Here is a 16,947-nt window from a genome sequence, read left to right as displayed (position 1 = left end):
TTTCAAGTGCTCCAAATGAGGACTTGGCAAACTTTTTCTGGGGAAAAAAAAAAAAAAAAAAAACAGATCGTGAGTGTTTCAGGACTTGTAAGGCCAGAGGTCTTTGTCACTATTCAGCTTAGCAATCATGGTGTGAAAGCCACCAGTAGATGTAAATGAGACATAAACCGATGAGTGTGACTGTTGGTAACTTTCTTTACAAAAACACTTGGTGTGCTGGATTTGGCCTGCAGGACGTAGTTTGGCCACCCCTCCCCTAGGTTCATATGCGTAGTCACTCGGGACCTCCACTAGTACTTGGGACCTCAACTCTCGTTTTTCTTCTTTCACTTCCTGAGCAGTCGTACTTCTACTATGACTATAACAAGATAAAAATAAGTGGGGACGCCTGTGTGGCTCAGTCAGTTAAGCAACTACCTTTGGCTCAGGTCATGATCCCAAGGTTCTGGAATTGAACCCCGCCTCAGGCTCCTTGCTCAGCCGGGAACCTTCTTCTCCCTCTCCCATTCCCCCTGCTTGTGCACCGTGTGTGTGTGTGTGTGTGTGTGTGTGTGTGTGTCTGACAAATAAAATCTTAAAAAAACAAAAAAAGATAAAAACACGTGGATGGGAATTAGATGGTTTTATAAGCCATTTGTGTTGAGTTTGTTTTTCTTGTGTGGATTTTCCCCTCTATTTTTCTAGCCTAACTCAATATGAACAGTTGAAAGCCCATCAGGGAGGTGGAACAGGAAACTCCCCAATGATCCTCAATTCAGGAGAGGGCAAGGAAGTAGATATCTTAAGAATGCTCACCAAGGCCAAAGATGAATACACCAAGGTGAGTTTTTGTCTTCTTTTGTGAAACATACTTAAATCCTACAGTGGTAACATGCTTGTGGGAGAAGGGTTAGTGCTATTCCTTCCACCAAACAAAATCGAATGAAAAATTAAATTTCTATTTGTTTTTAGTGAGCTAAAGAATACCGTTTGTTTTAAGTGGATTAAAAGGTAGACTAAAAAAATCAGCAGCCTTCCTATATACAAACAGTATCCAATCAGGTTTACTCGAAGACCCCATTTACCATAGCAGCTATTAATATAACATTCTTCAGAATAAAATTAGCAAGAAATGAGCAAAACCTGTATGAAGAAAACTTTTAAACACTCCTGACAGGCGTAAAAATAGACTTGAACAAATGGGAAGGTTATGTCCTGATCTTAGATAAGAAGATAAAACTTAAAGCACTTACTTCTATTTAATCTGCAAATTTAAGATGATTCCTAAACAAATACAGACAGTTTCTTCTTTCCTGGAGCCAGACAAGTTGACTAGCAGGTTCATATGGAGAAATATGTAAGAAAGAGTAGTGGGAAAAATCTTGACAAACAAGAGCAATATTGGATGGGAGAGAAGGGGGAACAAGCTCTACCTGTCTGATATTAAGGCATTAAACCGTAAGCACTTAAAACTGTATGGTCTTGATGTTACTGATGCATAAACAGCCAGATAGACCAATAGGACAGGTGGGAAAGTCCAAATGACACCCCAGTGTATATGAAATTTAGGACATGATAAAGATGAAAATCTCAAATCAGCTGTTTGAGTGGATATTTAAATAAATGATATTGGGACAAGTGGCAGCCATTTGGAAAAATACAAAATTGGATTTATACCAGGATAAATCCCAAATGTATTAGAAATATAAATGTTAAAAATAAAACCATTCAAACACCAAAAGAAAATTTGTATGGATTTCTTTGTAATCTAGAAAGGGGAAGTCTTCCTAATAAACTCTGCCTTAAAACCCAAAGGCAATTAACTCAACTACATAAAAATAAAAAAATAAATGTTTTGCCTGGTTTTAAAAAAACACAAGCAAAGTGAAAAGAAATGTTTATACCTAAGTAAATAGGAGGGTTAATTTCTCAATTTTATAAACTGCTATTATAAAAATTGAGAATTGAAAGATTATCACTCTCTAGAAACATGGGAAAAAAGAAAATCAAGAAAACAAAAGACAGTTAAAACCTAGAATTTAGAAACCAGCTGAAATAAGCATTACACAACTGAATATCATACTATGGCATAATTACTTAGAAAAGAAATTGGGGAGTGACTTCAGAACCCCATATTTGGACTGAATACCCTTAGACAAAAAGAACTGCAAAGAAATTGTAAACTTCATTCAGTGGTTTCATTGTTAATGGTAATACGGGCATTGTAATTTTTTAGCTGTCGTGGATATAATAAATGAGTATGTTTATGCGGTCAGAACAAAACCTTCAGTGTAAAAAGATATTAAGTTAAAACCATCTAACACTAAATTTTAAGTTGGAATGTAAGAGTTAGTTCATATTTTGTTTCTTAAATATGTAGTTACTCACTTTTTTCCCTGAAGAGACCTAGAAATAAGTGACAACTCAGGAGCAGCAAGCACCTCTGGCCCCCAGATTGTTGTTACTAAATACTATTCTCCCCCTCACTCCAAAAGGTAGCAGAGCTCTTTAAAGAAATTTCCAATTCCATGTCTGGGTTTAGGAAAATCAAGTAAACAGGGTGTTATGAAAGGCGCACAGCAGTCAAGTTGAAGCGGCCACTGAGTAATGACATCAACAAGAAAGACTACAGTAGATTGAAACACACTGAGCACATATAAGCTCTGAGTTCATGGTGATGAATGAGCAAGCAGACCAAAAATATAAAACAGAACAAAAAGTAATTATTGTCTGTTCTTGGAGGTACTAAGATACCAGCTCCTTCCTCTGAAAATTGGTAGTTAATGGGAAGGAATTAAACATTTATCCTGTCTGACCAGGAGAGACAAATTTTCAGAGAAGCCACATGATCCCAGTTGATGAGGTAAAGTCTTCTCTACCAAAGAATTCCAGCTATTGAGTGTAGATGAAATGATAGAATTTAAAACCATGCTAGTAAAATAAGTGATTCAAGCGATGATCGTTATTAATGTAAATATTAGAGAGGTTGATGGAAACGGGACCATGAAAATCAGTCTACCACCATGTGAGCCCACTGACCAGTGCCATTAAAGGTTGAATAATCAGTTACATGTGTCTTCTAATGTGATACAATGTGGACTTTGTAGCCCCACCTTGAAATATATATTGTTGATCCTGAATCTTTTAATTTTTTATTTAAATTCAATTTAGTTAAGTGCTCATTACATCAAGTGCCCTCCTTACTACCCATCACCCAATTACCTCATCCCACCTTCCAGCAAGCCTCAGTTTGCTTCCTAGAGTTAAGAGTCTTACAGTTTGCCTCCCTCTCTGTTCTCATCTTATTTTTCCTTCCCTTCTCCTATGTTCATCTGTTTTGTTTCTTAAATTCCACGTGAGATCATATGGTATTGGTCTTTCTCTGACTGACGTGTTTTGCTTAACATAATACCCTCCAGTTCCATCCCCGTTGTGAGCTTTCTTAAACTTAACTAATTTACTAAAAATGAAAGGGAAGAGGGGCAGTCGGAAAACAAATTAAACGGCATGACAAAGAAGCAATCAGAAAAGTCCTGAATGCAGTGGGACATGCTAAAGGACAACTGGCCAGTTTTCTCCAGCATGGCTTTGATTTGATGGTTGGCTTGCCCTTGATGGGTAGACTGTGAGCTCCTTGAGCACAGAGAACAAACACCCTGTATTCATCTTCATAAGCCTAGTCTCCTTCAATGTTCCTGGCACATATGTGCTAAATAAATGGTTGTTGATTGACTCAATGCCTATGAATATGCATTAATCACAGTTTCATTGTCCTTCAATCAGAGGGCCTGGACAGAAGTGCTTCAATCCCAGATGCGGTCAGTAACAACGATTTCTGTATTAGTTTTCCATTTTGCTTAATTCTTCAGCGGCTGTTAAAAGACATCTAATAACTTGGCAACTGTCAATTCATTATACTTTACCTAATTGTACTATGTTAGGCACCCTAAAGATCAGTCTCAAATGGTGACATTTTTGCCCTCCAGGAACTTAGCTTCTGTGAAGACAGCACAACAATGACCAATAAATAAAAAAGGCATATCCTGAACAAAAATTACTTTCTTTCTCCTCCTTCCTTTCTCTTAGCGCACACACACACACACACACACACACACATTGTATTATTTTTATTTTATGATATTTGACATCTTAAAAGTCATCTGGTTGGGGCTAGAATCCTCCTCCCTGGGCTAGACAATTTTTTTTTTTTTTTTTTTAATAAGTAGGCTCCATGCCCAGCACGGAGCTCAGCAAAGGGCCTGAACTCAGAACTCTGAAATCAAGACCTAAGCTGAGATCAAGAGCTCACTGCTTAACCAACGGAGTCATCCAGGTTCCCCTGGACTAATTAATTCTTAGAGCTAGCAAATGGCCCAGTCAGAGGCTGCCTTTGCCATGCAAATTAGCCATCCAGAGCCATCCCTTCTTCATCTGGCCCCAGCACCCCAGGAGGCAATATTCCTCAGCCTTCATTATTTCAGGTCACAGGACTAGGGATCACCCTATAGTTTAAAGCCTACTGAAAAGTATCCAGACTAGCCAATCCTAAAGTGCAGAAACCCCAGTAGAGGCTCTAGTCTTGGCTCCCCCCAGCCCCTGCTTTGTCTCCTGCCCATCCTGAGACTTCCCCCATGTATATATAAATATACTTACAGGTCTTGTTGCACAAGACCTGTAAGTATATTTATATGTTCCCTAAGCCTCTCCAGTGTCTTCCCTCTAGCTGCACCTGACTGTCTCACAAAAAAAGCACAGAACACACACACACATACACACACACACGCACACGCACACACACACACACAGAGAAACACTCATAAGTGGTTTCGGAGACTTAAACCATCACTTTAAACTGTACCTGCAACTTGCCGTGTTTCCCCTTCACTTTCTTTGCCCTTCAGAATCTCCATATTCTTCAAGGCACAGTTAAAATTCCACCTTTTACACGGAGTTTTCCCAGATCTCTTCATTCAGGTTAATTATTCTTTCCACTGAACTCACCAGTCTGTTACTATTTAGAATTTATTTTGCTCTTCCTCATTTATTACAATTAAGTCAGCTTCTCCCACCATAAGCTTATTGAGGTCGAAGCAATGTTCTATTCATCATTATGCTTCCCCAGATTGATTGTTATAATGTTGACATAAAGTGCAGATGTTTAATCGGTATATAGACTTGCTTTTCTATAAAATCAAATACATGTTATATACATAACGTTAATTGCTCCAACTGTGTGATAAACAACAGAAGAAATTATCCCTTCTGCCATTAACAGCCAGAGGATGTAACCTTCCAGGAGCACCTGTTACTTCTCTGGTCTAAATTCTTCTTGGTTTCTCATGGCCTAACATATGGACCTTCAGACTCCTCAAGGATTGCATAACATAGCCCCAGGTTATTCTCCTAACCTCTCTACCTTCTCCCCACACTTCCCTCTACAAATATTTGAAACTCCTGCGGAGCAGAGTAAGGAGGCCTCCTCTAAGGGCCTCAGGGCTTTCTTCCCATGCTGTCCCCTCTCCTTCCTTACCTGTCAATGTATGATCAGTCTTTCAGGCCCCATTTCAAATGGGCTTTGCCCATCCTGTTATTTCTGATCTTGCCCATCCTGTTATTTCTGATCCCCGTGAACTTCCACTGCATTGTGCAGACCTGCTTTATATTTGCCTGCGTTCATGTAACCTCTTCTCCCACACACAGACATTTCAGAAAATGTGGAGTTCATGAGTAATGGGAGGTATGGTAGAGGGGGAACACAGACAGAGGCAAAAGAGAAGAAGACAAGATTTCCCTAGGATTTCTCGTGTAAGGAAGTGGCTCTCCCATCACCGGGAGTATTCAGGAAGAGACTGCATGGGGACATACTGGGGTATTAGGAAAAAATATGTCACTTTTCTGAGTACAGATTAAACTCAGTGACTTCTGAGCTCTTCCCTACTTTAAAATACTTCAGTTTATGAAAACCCCAAAAAATAAGAGGAGGAGAAATTTCAGCTAGAGGTATACGTTGTTAGTAAAGTAAAGCCTAGGGACATCAGATGCAACTGTTAGATGAAGTTAAAAAAATAATTTAACAAAATGACTCTACTATTTATCAGCCCACTCCCATATGGGTTTCGCCACCGTTCCTTTCCCTCGTAACAAATGCTAGCGAGCTGAATGATACGTTGAATTGCACTAAGAATTGCTATCTTTCCCAGTGCTGGAATGTCACGGCCTTCAAGCTGGCTGTGATCCCTAATCCCTCAACTGTTCTTATAAACAAAAAAAAAAAATAATTTAAAAACCTTATTTTGGCCAATATTTTATGTTTTTCCCCCAAGAAACAATTTTCTGTGAATCTACTATAAGGCAGCATGATGTTAATTTGAACTTCACCTCCTTTTACCTCCTCCCTATTAGGCTCGGGGTTGAGATGCAAATGAACAGTAAAACCACCAACTCACAGTAAGAGGAAGAACTACGGCCAGAAAGGATCTTTGGCCCTGTAGTTAAGTTCTGAGTATGCAGAAGTGGACTATTTTGTGTTTTGTGGCTTAAGGCAAGAGTTAATAGTTCTCTTTCAATATACTGTGACTTATTTATAAAATTTAAGAAATTACTTTGTCTTTTGGTGCTCAGTGAGAAAATTCAAAAAAGTAGAAAAGTGAAATAAAAAATATCCATGATCCTGTAACCCAAAGATTTCTACTTTTAATGCTTCCAGTGTATTTTCTTCCAGACTTTTCTCTTGGCATGAGTACATATGTTTGTGTTTGTGTGTGAGAAAATGGGATCTTGTGACACAGTTTTTAAGGCTTTAAAGAAGTGCCTCAGGATCTCTATGGAGAATTTATTATACACTTTTTCCAACTCTTTTTTTTTTCCAAATATCTTAAAGTTATTTGGGTCAGGAGAAGCATAGAAAATTAAACAGCTGGAAAATGAGCTATGAACTATTGAGGTAGATGATGTTTAATTCTGAGCAATTTGATAGAGAGCAATTTTTACGTGAAAGCAAGGGCTTCAGTGATAGAAAACAGCTTCTAGCAATTTTACTTAGAAAGGATATCTAGGGCTTAGGCATAGCAAGAGACAGGGCAGACTTTCAGCCGGTGTGGATATATGTATAGGGAAGGTGGGGAAAAATCTGTTTTTCTTGGTTTGAAATTCAAGGTCTCTTAACATAGAGAGGTTGTGATCTCAGGGTTGGGATCTCAGAGTCGTGAGATCCAGCCCCACATTGGGCTCCTCACTCAGCACAGAGTCTATTTGTCCCTCTCCCTCTGCTCCTCTCCCCCGCCCTTTGAACTCTCTCTCTCTCATAAGTGAGTAAATAAAATAAACAAATAAAATCTTAAAAAAAGAAAGAAAAGAAAACATACAGACAGCGTCATTCAGTGAATGTAATCTGAGCATCCACTTTCTTTTCTATAGCAAGCAGAAATTAAAGGCTTTCATGCTAAAATTTTGTCTTGTGTTGGTTATTGCCTTGGAAAGCCAGGCCAGTTAGTTCATGCAGCCATACCATTAACCACCAGCATTTTCATCTAAGAATTAGAAATAACATTTTATGACTCATAAAGTAATTTCACATCCCACTTCATCTAGTGCCAAATATCCAAATTACTGATAGAATTCTTGGAAGAAAATGATTAGTCTTTTGTACAATTAACTTTACAAGCCCAAGTGAACTTGGTGGTGATTGACCCATGCTCCTACATCCGTGAATTAGAAAATACAACCCAGTAATTATGAAACACATTGGAAGCCCTGGGTTCCTGGGGGTTGAGATTATGTTTATGTCTCATTCCATGTCGGGAACAGTATGAAATATTTTCTTACCTGAGACCTTGACGGTTGAAACTAGCAATGCTATGGAGAGTATATAATAGAAGGTAGTGATTTTATATTCAGTTTTATTTGGTGTTTTAACCAGATAGATGACTGCCGTCATCGCTGCGTTCTTTGTGTCATGAATCCTACTGTGTTAGCGATTGTATGGTTGGTTAGATTAATGTATGATAATGATTCAGTATTTGGAATGATGGGTCTTGTCTCTCATCTCTTCCTTTGTGAAGTTCTAATTTGTAGTGAGTGGCTCAGAATGCTCAGAGTTACTTTATTCAGATTATTATGAATTATTCTGTTTATGTTAAAAGCCATCTATTAAATAAAGAGGATGTTAGTAATTTTTAAGGCAGTGGTGTGAGTCAGCTTTACTTTTTTGGTTTGTAAAACAAAACGGGTCAGTTGCTTTGGTGATACAACCCTCCAATTTTAAATCAACTGCTGCTGGGTGAATAAAACCATACTGTAATCCAGACGTGGCATTTAAAGAATTGTTTCTATCACTGTTTGTCATTGAAAAGCATTAGACTAGATATTTTTAAACTATTGCTTCTGAAGTATATCTTTAGCCTTTCAAATATCCACGTATCTCTGAGCCACTCAGTCTTAGGGCTAATGCCGTCGGTAGTATTTCAGGGCACCGAAATTGTGCAACTAAGAAAAATTAAACTGCAATTTGATTTATATCCCTCATGTCAGAGGAGATTGTAATTTTCCTTTTTGCATGAAAGTCTATCAAAAAATAGCTACCAATTAGATAAAAGAAAGAGCGAGAAGTTATGTTCTTTTAAAAAGATGAGAGCTTCTTTTATGCCCAAAATGAGGTGCTTTTTTCCATTTCAGTGTAAAACCTGTTCTGAGCCAAAACAGATAACCAGTTCATCCGCCATCTATGACAACCCCAATCTCATCAAACCAATTCCAGTGAAGCCCAGTGAAAACCAGCAACAGCGCATACCTCGGCCCAGCCAGGTAAGAAGTCCTCTGCTTTCCATTTGCAGTTTCCCTACTGGATTGTGAAAGAACTTTTCCCCAGAGCATAGTCAAGGGAGAGCCTGGTGCTGTCCAGAGGTGAAGCAGAGGTGCTTCAGGGTAAATCCAAGAAAGAGAGATTTCAACTTGGAGATTGTTTTCATTTTAATAATGTATTCTTCCTAGAAGGGGGTTGATATTTTTAATGTTGGCATCTGCCATATTCCGTGCCCATCTCTTATGGACTTGAACTCCTCAGAGGAAATGTGTTTTTTTTTTAAAAACAGTGTACTCATAACACTGTCAGAGCTGACAGGAGTATTACCTGCCAGGCCTGCGTTCTTCCTAGGTAGGTGGTTGGTTTCCCAAGGCCACTGAGAGGAGGACAGCCAAAGCAACAACAGTCAGTTACACGTTTCTGAGCACGTCCTCTGTTCCGGCTACAGTGCTGGGCACTGTGTGTATAGAAAGGGATTCTGGTTCTAAGGAGTGATATAAAATTCCCCTGTAGACTTGCTGAGTTATCATTGTATTTGCATCTCAATATATGAAAATGATAGCATTTTTTGGTATGAGTCTATGATAGTTTGCAGAATAGTGCAGCATTAACAAAATTGTTAATCTGCAAGTCCTATTATTGATTGTCAGTGTAGTACAAGTATTTCCACTTCCCATAGTTATTCCTTATTAAGGGTTTGGGGTTTTTTTTTTAAAGGAATTCGTTTAAATCAATTTTGAAAATGATCATAGAGCCGAAAGACATAAAGACTGGCTAATGAAAGTCTTGTATTGAATTTTTGAAAAGATAAGTCTTTTCTAATTATCTCTTAGCTTGCTTTTATTATTTGCCTTCCATGGAAGTTTTTTATTTTAATAGAGAAACTGGAATATGTTGATGTTAGAAGGAAGCTCATGTTTTCTTAGCCCAACAACATGGAGAGCAGCGGAAGGAGCAGGAAGGGCTATAGGGCAGGAAGGAGGTAGCTTTGTGACTGACTCAGATCAGGGACGGTTGTATGTATGCATAAGATGATTTTTTTTATAAGATGATTTTTTAAAGTTACTGGTGTATGGCTGAAAGGATCAAGTTAGTTTAAACGACTTATCCTTAATTTCTCTAATTCTGCGAAAGGCTACTGACATCCCCATATTCCTGTATGTTCTCAACATCTTCTTATACTCTGCAGGGTTAGGCAGACTTCCTGTTGAAGAGATTATTTCCATTTTAGTATCTAGAACTTTGCACCACCGTGGCCCCCTGTCTGTGAACCTCAGGCCCATCAAGGGCTATTTCATCCATGAGCAGGTGCTAAAAACAATTGCTCTCTGGGGGATGGGAGCGAAGAAGCCTGTGAAAATTTTTTTACCTGGAAAGGAAGTCTTACATTTGTAAAATTGATTAGAATTATAAAGTTTTTCATGCTCCGTAACTGATCCTATGTAAATAAAGATATGCTCAGTCAGGTTAGTAATGTTTCCTAGCCCACCATATAACAAATTGTATGTAGACCCATTTTCAGACATTTTTATTTTTTCCAGACCTTAGACCCTGAGCCCCAACACTTGTCCTTGACAGCTCTCTTTGGGAAGCAGGACAAATCCACCTGTCAGGAAACCGTGGGGTCCCCACTGACCATCCGCCAGCAGCAGCAGCAACAGGAGCCACTTCCCGTTAGGCAGGGGGTCGTACGCTCCCTCTCCTACGAGGAACCCAGAAGACACTCGCCCACCCTCGAGAAGCAGCTGTGTCCCGCCATTCAGAAACTCATGGTCCGGAGTGCAGACCTCCACCCATTGTCGGAGCTGCCTGAGAACCGGCCCTGCAGAAATGGCAATACCCGTTCTGCTGGGGAAGTTTTTCTGGGACCTGTGCAGCCAGGGTCTACACATAGTGTTGCAACTTCTCAGCGGGTACAAAGTGCTTCCAGAACTCAGAGCCTGTTGGAGAAGCTTCAGAGTGGCCCAAGGCCAGCAACTAAGTATGAGCCTAGCACAGCAGCCCCTGCCAGCTCAGCTGTCCCAAACCTCAGCGCCACCTTCCCCGCTGCCACCCCTGGCGCCCCAATAAAGGGGCAGGCTCAGGCACAGGCAGGGTATTTCAATGGCTCCCTTCCAGCTCAGCCACTAGGACACCAGGTTCATGGCAAAGAGCCGTCCTCACACCCAAGACCCATGCTTCCCCACTCTGGCAATCAGACGAGCAGTTCTGGAGTGATCTCCCCTCAGGAGTTACTGAAGAAGCTTCAGATTGTCCAGCAGGAGCAGCAGCTGCACACATCTAACCGACCAGCCTTGGCAGCCAAGTTTCCTGTGGTAACTCAGGGCTCCAGGACACGGAAAGCTCTGGAGTCCTGGATGGACAAGACAGCTGGCACAGAAAAGCAGACTCCTCTTTTTCAGGTAGATATCTTCAGGAGGGGGCAGGGGGAGGAGCAGGAGGTTGTACTGCTCTAGTGCTTTGTAAATACTCGATGAGACTTAGAATCAGCCTCAGTGCTCTGGGGATGCTTCCGTGTAGGACAGGGCACCACAAGCCACATCTGGCACCTTGTTATCCCCATAACGTTCCTCCTAGAGAGACAGTCCTTTCTTTGCTTAGCCATCTGGGGGCTTCCCTCCCTTAGGAGGTACTTTCTTTGTCAAGTTAAATCTTCACAGTGTTACAGGTCTGAAACAAACACATAGACACGGAAAACAACAGAGATGTGTAGAAAACGCCCAAATCTTTGACTGTGAACATTTCCCGTCCGCGTTGAAATCATTTGAGATGCCAGACATCTGGCCTCTTCTTCTTCTTTTAAAATCATTACTCTTTATTTATTTAGTCAGTAAATATTTCTGAGCACTTACTACATGCCGGGCATTGTGCTACCTGAGGGCATGTACCTCATTGTTTGTGATGAGGCTTACGTACTCACCCCCTCTGCAGGCACATGGTCCTGGGTGGGGGTGCTTGAAGTCAACAGGAAAAACGTATCACCTCCTCAAAGGTACAGGCTATTTTTATTTCTATCACCACTGTAGCTTAATGAAGATCAAGAGAGGGGTAAGTAAGTTTGCCATCTGACTCACCCTCCACCCCCTCCTACCACCGCCACACACACACACACACACACACACACACACACACACAGTGCCAGTCAGGGGAAGATACGGTGAGTTCTAGAAACACCCTGTCCTTCAGGGAAGGTGACTCTCTATGTATCAGTAACTTGAAACAGCGATGAAACCACAGCTATTTGATGGCCTGTGAGGAACATTTGGAGATCTGACTGATTTTTTTTTCCCCTTTTGGACTGGTACAAATTCATTGAAAAGGCATTGGGTTTAATAATTAAGACATTCTCCCTGCTTATTACAGATGTCATCCTTGGTCCTTTTGTCATGTTTTGGCAAGTAGCTTACAACAGTTCCTCAACAAGCCTTCACTTTTTTGAAAACAAAGATGATGGGCACGTAGCATAAGTCTTTGTGTATGTGAGAGCCCGAGTCAAAGTGTTTTTGTTCTTTATTTATTACAGTCACAAAGGAATGGTTGTTAGCTGCCCACAACCTCGTTTCGCTGCATGCTGTCCCCTCTCTGTCATACCTGCTTTTTTTCTCTTGGCGGGATGGGACACTAGGAAAACTAGGACACTAGTTGGGACACGGGGAAGCTGGGGTTAGTACTTTGACATCGGCTTCTGCAGACACAATTCTCATTTCTCTTGAGCACCCAGGTGTGGACCATGCGCTCTTCCTCAGGGCGGGTGCTGGGACCCGCTGGAGCGGCATCTGTGCTAGCTCCCTGGCTCCATATGGCAGATAGGGACAGTTAGAGGAAACAAGCAACCTACCTTCCTCCAAGCTTCTTTCTGACCACAAACATAACGAGGAGGTGAAATCACAGCAGCTTCTAGACTGCGGGCCTTTATGGCCCCCTTCTCGTGAGTTCTTTTGGGGGCATTAGAAGGCTGATAAGTAACATTCTTTTTTCTCACCTGCATTAGAAGCACATGAGAGCTAGCGGTAGGAGTCAGACGAAGAGCAAAATGTCACTTGCATAACGGGAAAAGCTACTGGAAAACTTGGTTTTAGATTTTTAGCCAAGTGAGGTACACATGGTCTTGGGGACAGACAAGTCATTGGCAGTGCCGAGCACAACCAGCCCTCCCGTACCCCAAAACTTGAGCTGGAGACATCAGCAGTGTATGCTGTCCACAAGTGGGGACGTCCTCTCAGGAAGGGACACAGGAGTGGTGAACACTGGTCAGCGTGCCTGCCTCCCAGGGAGAAGTGAGCCAGCAGGCAGAGAGGCTGGGAAGCATCCTCCACGTGGAGGAAATATGTGTGTGCCCCCAGCAAGTGCAGCAACTCCCGGGGGTTTGCTGGAGCTTGAGGTCAGACTAGGGACAACCAGGGAAAAGGCCAGCAGCCTTAAATGCAGGCTGCCAAGCGATGGTAAGAAACCAGAAAGATAAACTCTCACTCGGGGGGCGGGGGGCGAGCTTCCTGTGCCGGGGGGGGGGGGGGGGGGGGGGGGGGGAGGGGGCGACAGTCACAGCACAGACCACCTGAGCTGCTTTGTAATGATGACAAAGGAGCCTGTGTTGAGATCCGACCAGGAATCAGGCTCCTGCAGGCTTTGCCCCTCCCCCTCCCTCCCCCGGTGGAGTGGCAACGATTACTCTTGAGACCCACTTACTCCACGCTTGCCAGCCAGGGACCTCACTCTCCCTCTCCCTTTGATCTTGATGAGCCGGTACTTACTGCTGCCCTCTGTGTGTATTTGCCGTGAGCAGGCCACCTCGCCTCCGTGCGTCCCCGCCACACGGGCTCCTTCTCTGCTCATGTCCCCCATGGTGTTCACACAACCCACCTGCGCCCCACCGAAGGAGAGAGAAGCCGGGCTCTTGCCCCTGGGAAGCCAAGAAACTGCTGCCGCTTCCACTAACCTCCTCCTGCCTTTGCCGGCCCCGGAGCCCCCCGTGGTCACCAGCAGCCCACTCACCAAGCTCCAGCTCCAGGAAGCACTGCTGTACCTCGTTCAGGTAGGAGGGCCACGTTCTCTCCTTTCTTTCCTTTACCAGCACTGCCCACTGGGGGGCTGCCACAGGGAGAGAAAGTGTCAGTTAGCTAATGCCTGCTTTGTCCTCCCTGAGAATAGAGACCGTGTGACAGTTCAACCTAAACGGCATGGCTTCTGGGCCCGGTTAACTGGCCGTGGCTTTGGGCTTCTCCCAACATCAAGGATTTCATAGGATGGAGGATTGACTGAGTCCTCCAAACTGTCACCTGCCAGAAAAAGAAAGAAATTCGTGCTGTGTCATGAACAGGTGCCCCATGGTATGCAGACAGCTCGCAGGCAGGCAGGCAGTAGAGGTCAAATTCATGTGGGGCAAGCAGTGGGCATTTCAGGGGGCGGGGGCAGGCTCCCACGGACTGCTGAGGAGGAGGGTGCGGGGGGGGGCAGCGAGTGGTGGCTGGGATTCCAAAGGGCACATTTTACAAATAATTCTGAAACCTACTAATGAGGACAGGATGGAGGGCCGGGACTTCTCTGTGAGCCATGTGCCTGGCTCGGCCCTGTGAGGTCTTCACCACATAACCGCTGACACTTTTGGAGAGCTCTGTGCCCAGGCTTCACCTACATTAATGCATTTAATCCTTATACAACAACCCTATTTTATTTATTTTTTCTGTTTTAGAGACAAAGAAACTGAGGCTAAGGGACGGGCCTGAGGTCACAGCTAGTAAACAGCAGAGCTAGGATTCAACCCCAGTCTGGCTGCAGAATATTCCTTCCCTGGCACAGAACCTGGGGGTGGCAGTAGTGATGGGGGTGGGAGGGGCGGGCCCCCAGGAGGAGACCGGTCAGCCGTCCACCTAGTGAAGCATGCCCGGAAAATGTACGCGAGGGCTTGAAAAGTGGGGCACCTTCACCCAGACAGGCTTCAGGCCCCTCGGTGAACAGTTAGGTGTCTTTTTGATACACTCTTTAAGAAACCTTTTGTGGTACTTTGCTTATGCTTTAGCAGACTTCCGGAGGGCTGCCTAGCATTTTGCAGTTGTCTCATTCTAGTTGAAAAGACTGGTCTCTGTTATCAAAAAACTATTTAAAGGTCATGTGTTTTAGAGAGAAGGGAAGGCATGGGGGCTAGAAACGAGCGTCTGAGTGTTAAAGTGTTAAAGATCAACCACACATGGGTGGCCATACTAATCCACGAACAAATATTGGTATAAAAGTATTTCCCACCTAGTCATCCACTCCTGGTAAGTTTGTAAGGACTTAGGACATCTTTAAGTTGCTGCTGCTGCTGCTTCTTTTTCTCATGAGCAATAAAGAAAAAAAACCTTAAATTTGAATTGAAAAGTTTCACATTTTTCTGGTTCATTCCATTTAAAAAACATGGTTCCATAGATCTTTGTATAGGAGCCAAGACTCTGAAAGTCTAGAGCAGGCCCTGTCTATTGCTAGGTGGAAAATTACATTTATGTTCCCTCCGCTCTCTGCATACACTTTACTTTTCCCCGTGTTGTAGACATCGTCTTCCTGATGAACTCTTGAAGTCACTCACGCAGTCTGTTTTTAGCTTTCGCCTGTCGATAGGACACAGTCTCACGCACAGGGACGTGGTGGGGTAAGGAAAAACTGGGATAACATTGCTCTGTTTCATTGCATGAGAATAATGCTAGCTCTGTGCGTGGGGTGCTAAGAGGGAATGAAGGGGGAATGTGAAATGTGGGTGAATTGCTAAAGCTTTAAAGGATTTGAGTGGGAGGGAGAAGTCTCTAGAATTAAAAACCAAGAGCCCCACTGTTTAGACCCATGATTCTCCCTCAGCCCTTAGCCAGGCAGAGGAACCCAGAGCCTACCAGTCTCACGGCTGCCCACTTGCCAACACCAAAAACTTTCTGTAACTGATGGGAGAATTATGCAGGTTTTGATGAGATAAATGTGGCATATTGCAAGTAAATCTTAACTAATGCCAAGAGCAAAGTATACACTTTGTGGGAGACTTCGGAGGACCTTTAAGAAGCACCAGCAATCTGCTAACCAAACTTCGAGAACCCTTGGTCTGGATCATTGCCTCCCAATCCAGCCTTCTTTTCACACAACAGACCCAGGCTTTTCTTGAGTGAACCTCATTCCATTCTGCCATGTGGCTGGGCTGCCCATCTGGACTGTATGTAATGAGCCCTTGCTGCTTCCCAGATTGATCCTTGGAAACCAGGGGCTGACTCCGGCCCTTGCCTCCATTTGCACTTAACACTCACATATGCAGGGTGCCTCGGTGGCTCAGATGGTTAAGTGTCTGCCTTCAGCTCATGATCTCATGGGATCGAGCCCCAGGTCATGCTCCTGGCTCAGCAGGGAGTCTGCTTCTCCATCTCCCTCTGCCGCTCTTCTCCACTCATTCTCTCTCTCTCTTTTTCAAATGAAAAGATAAAATCTTAAAAAAAAAAAAAAAGATTCCCATATGCAGTGAAGAACTGCCAGCTGTTGGAGCAGACTGGTAGAGATGAGCATCCTAGTGTCAGCACAGCAGTTCAGCTACTTTGGTTTCTGCCAAGCAAATCACATTCCCTTTTGATTTTGTTTTCCAGAATGATGACAACTTCTTAAATATCATCTATGAAGCTTATCTCTTCAGCATGACTCAAGCAGCCATGAAAAAGACGATGTAAAGCAAAACATTTTAAGACTGATTTTCAAGGTCCTGTGGCTCAAGGTTTTTTTCGCGTCAATGGTGTGACCCTAAATGTTTCTGCCTTTTTAAAAAAAAAAAAAAAGTATATATAATATGAAGTAAAATGTTTCAGAATTTTCTTCAGTCGAAATGTGTGTGTGTGTTTTTTTTTAACACATCTTTCAGTAGAGTTGGTACTAAGAATCCAGTGGAGAGACAAAGTCTTTTGCTCAATATCACACAGTAAACTCCAAGCTTAAATTACTTTTTCCTTGCATGTATGGGGCCACTTTTACAAGAATTAGCCTCTCAGTAGGAAGGGCTGTTCTGGAAACTCAGTTTCTTTTTTATTAATAGCTCTGGTTATTCTTTGAACAGTGGTTTCCCCGTTGCTGAGCGCCTCGTGCCATCGTGGATGCCAGCCACCAGGTGGCAGTGTCACCCCACAGACTAACCTACCCAGCCCTGCCTAGGCCTTTCAGCCTTTGGAAGTCAA

General features: G+C 42.9%; 1 protein-coding gene across 1 annotated transcript in view; it reads left to right on the top strand.

Annotated features, from left to right (window-relative positions):
• DCP1B (decapping mRNA 1B) overlaps nt 1-16,595 on the top strand; it is a 54,085-nt gene extending 37,490 nt beyond the window's left edge. Inside the window, exons 5-9 of the mRNA XM_044228474.1 lie at nt 685-820; nt 8,653-8,781; nt 10,321-11,181; nt 13,563-13,811; nt 16,369-16,595. Of these exons, the coding sequence (XP_044084409.1) occupies nt 685-820; nt 8,653-8,781; nt 10,321-11,181; nt 13,563-13,811; nt 16,369-16,449 (1,456 nt within the window). The 3' untranslated portion in view covers nt 16,450-16,595. The remainder of the gene's footprint in view (nt 1-684; nt 821-8,652; nt 8,782-10,320; nt 11,182-13,562; nt 13,812-16,368) is intronic.
• Nucleotides 16,596-16,947: the final 352 nt, after the last annotated feature.

The sequence above is a fragment of the Neovison vison genome, chromosome 12 (genome assembly GCF_020171115.1).
Source record: "Neovison vison isolate M4711 chromosome 12, ASM_NN_V1, whole genome shotgun sequence".
Classification (NCBI taxonomy): Eukaryota; Metazoa; Chordata; class Mammalia; order Carnivora; family Mustelidae; genus Neogale; species Neogale vison.
This window is presented reverse-complemented; position numbering and strand designations above follow the sequence as displayed.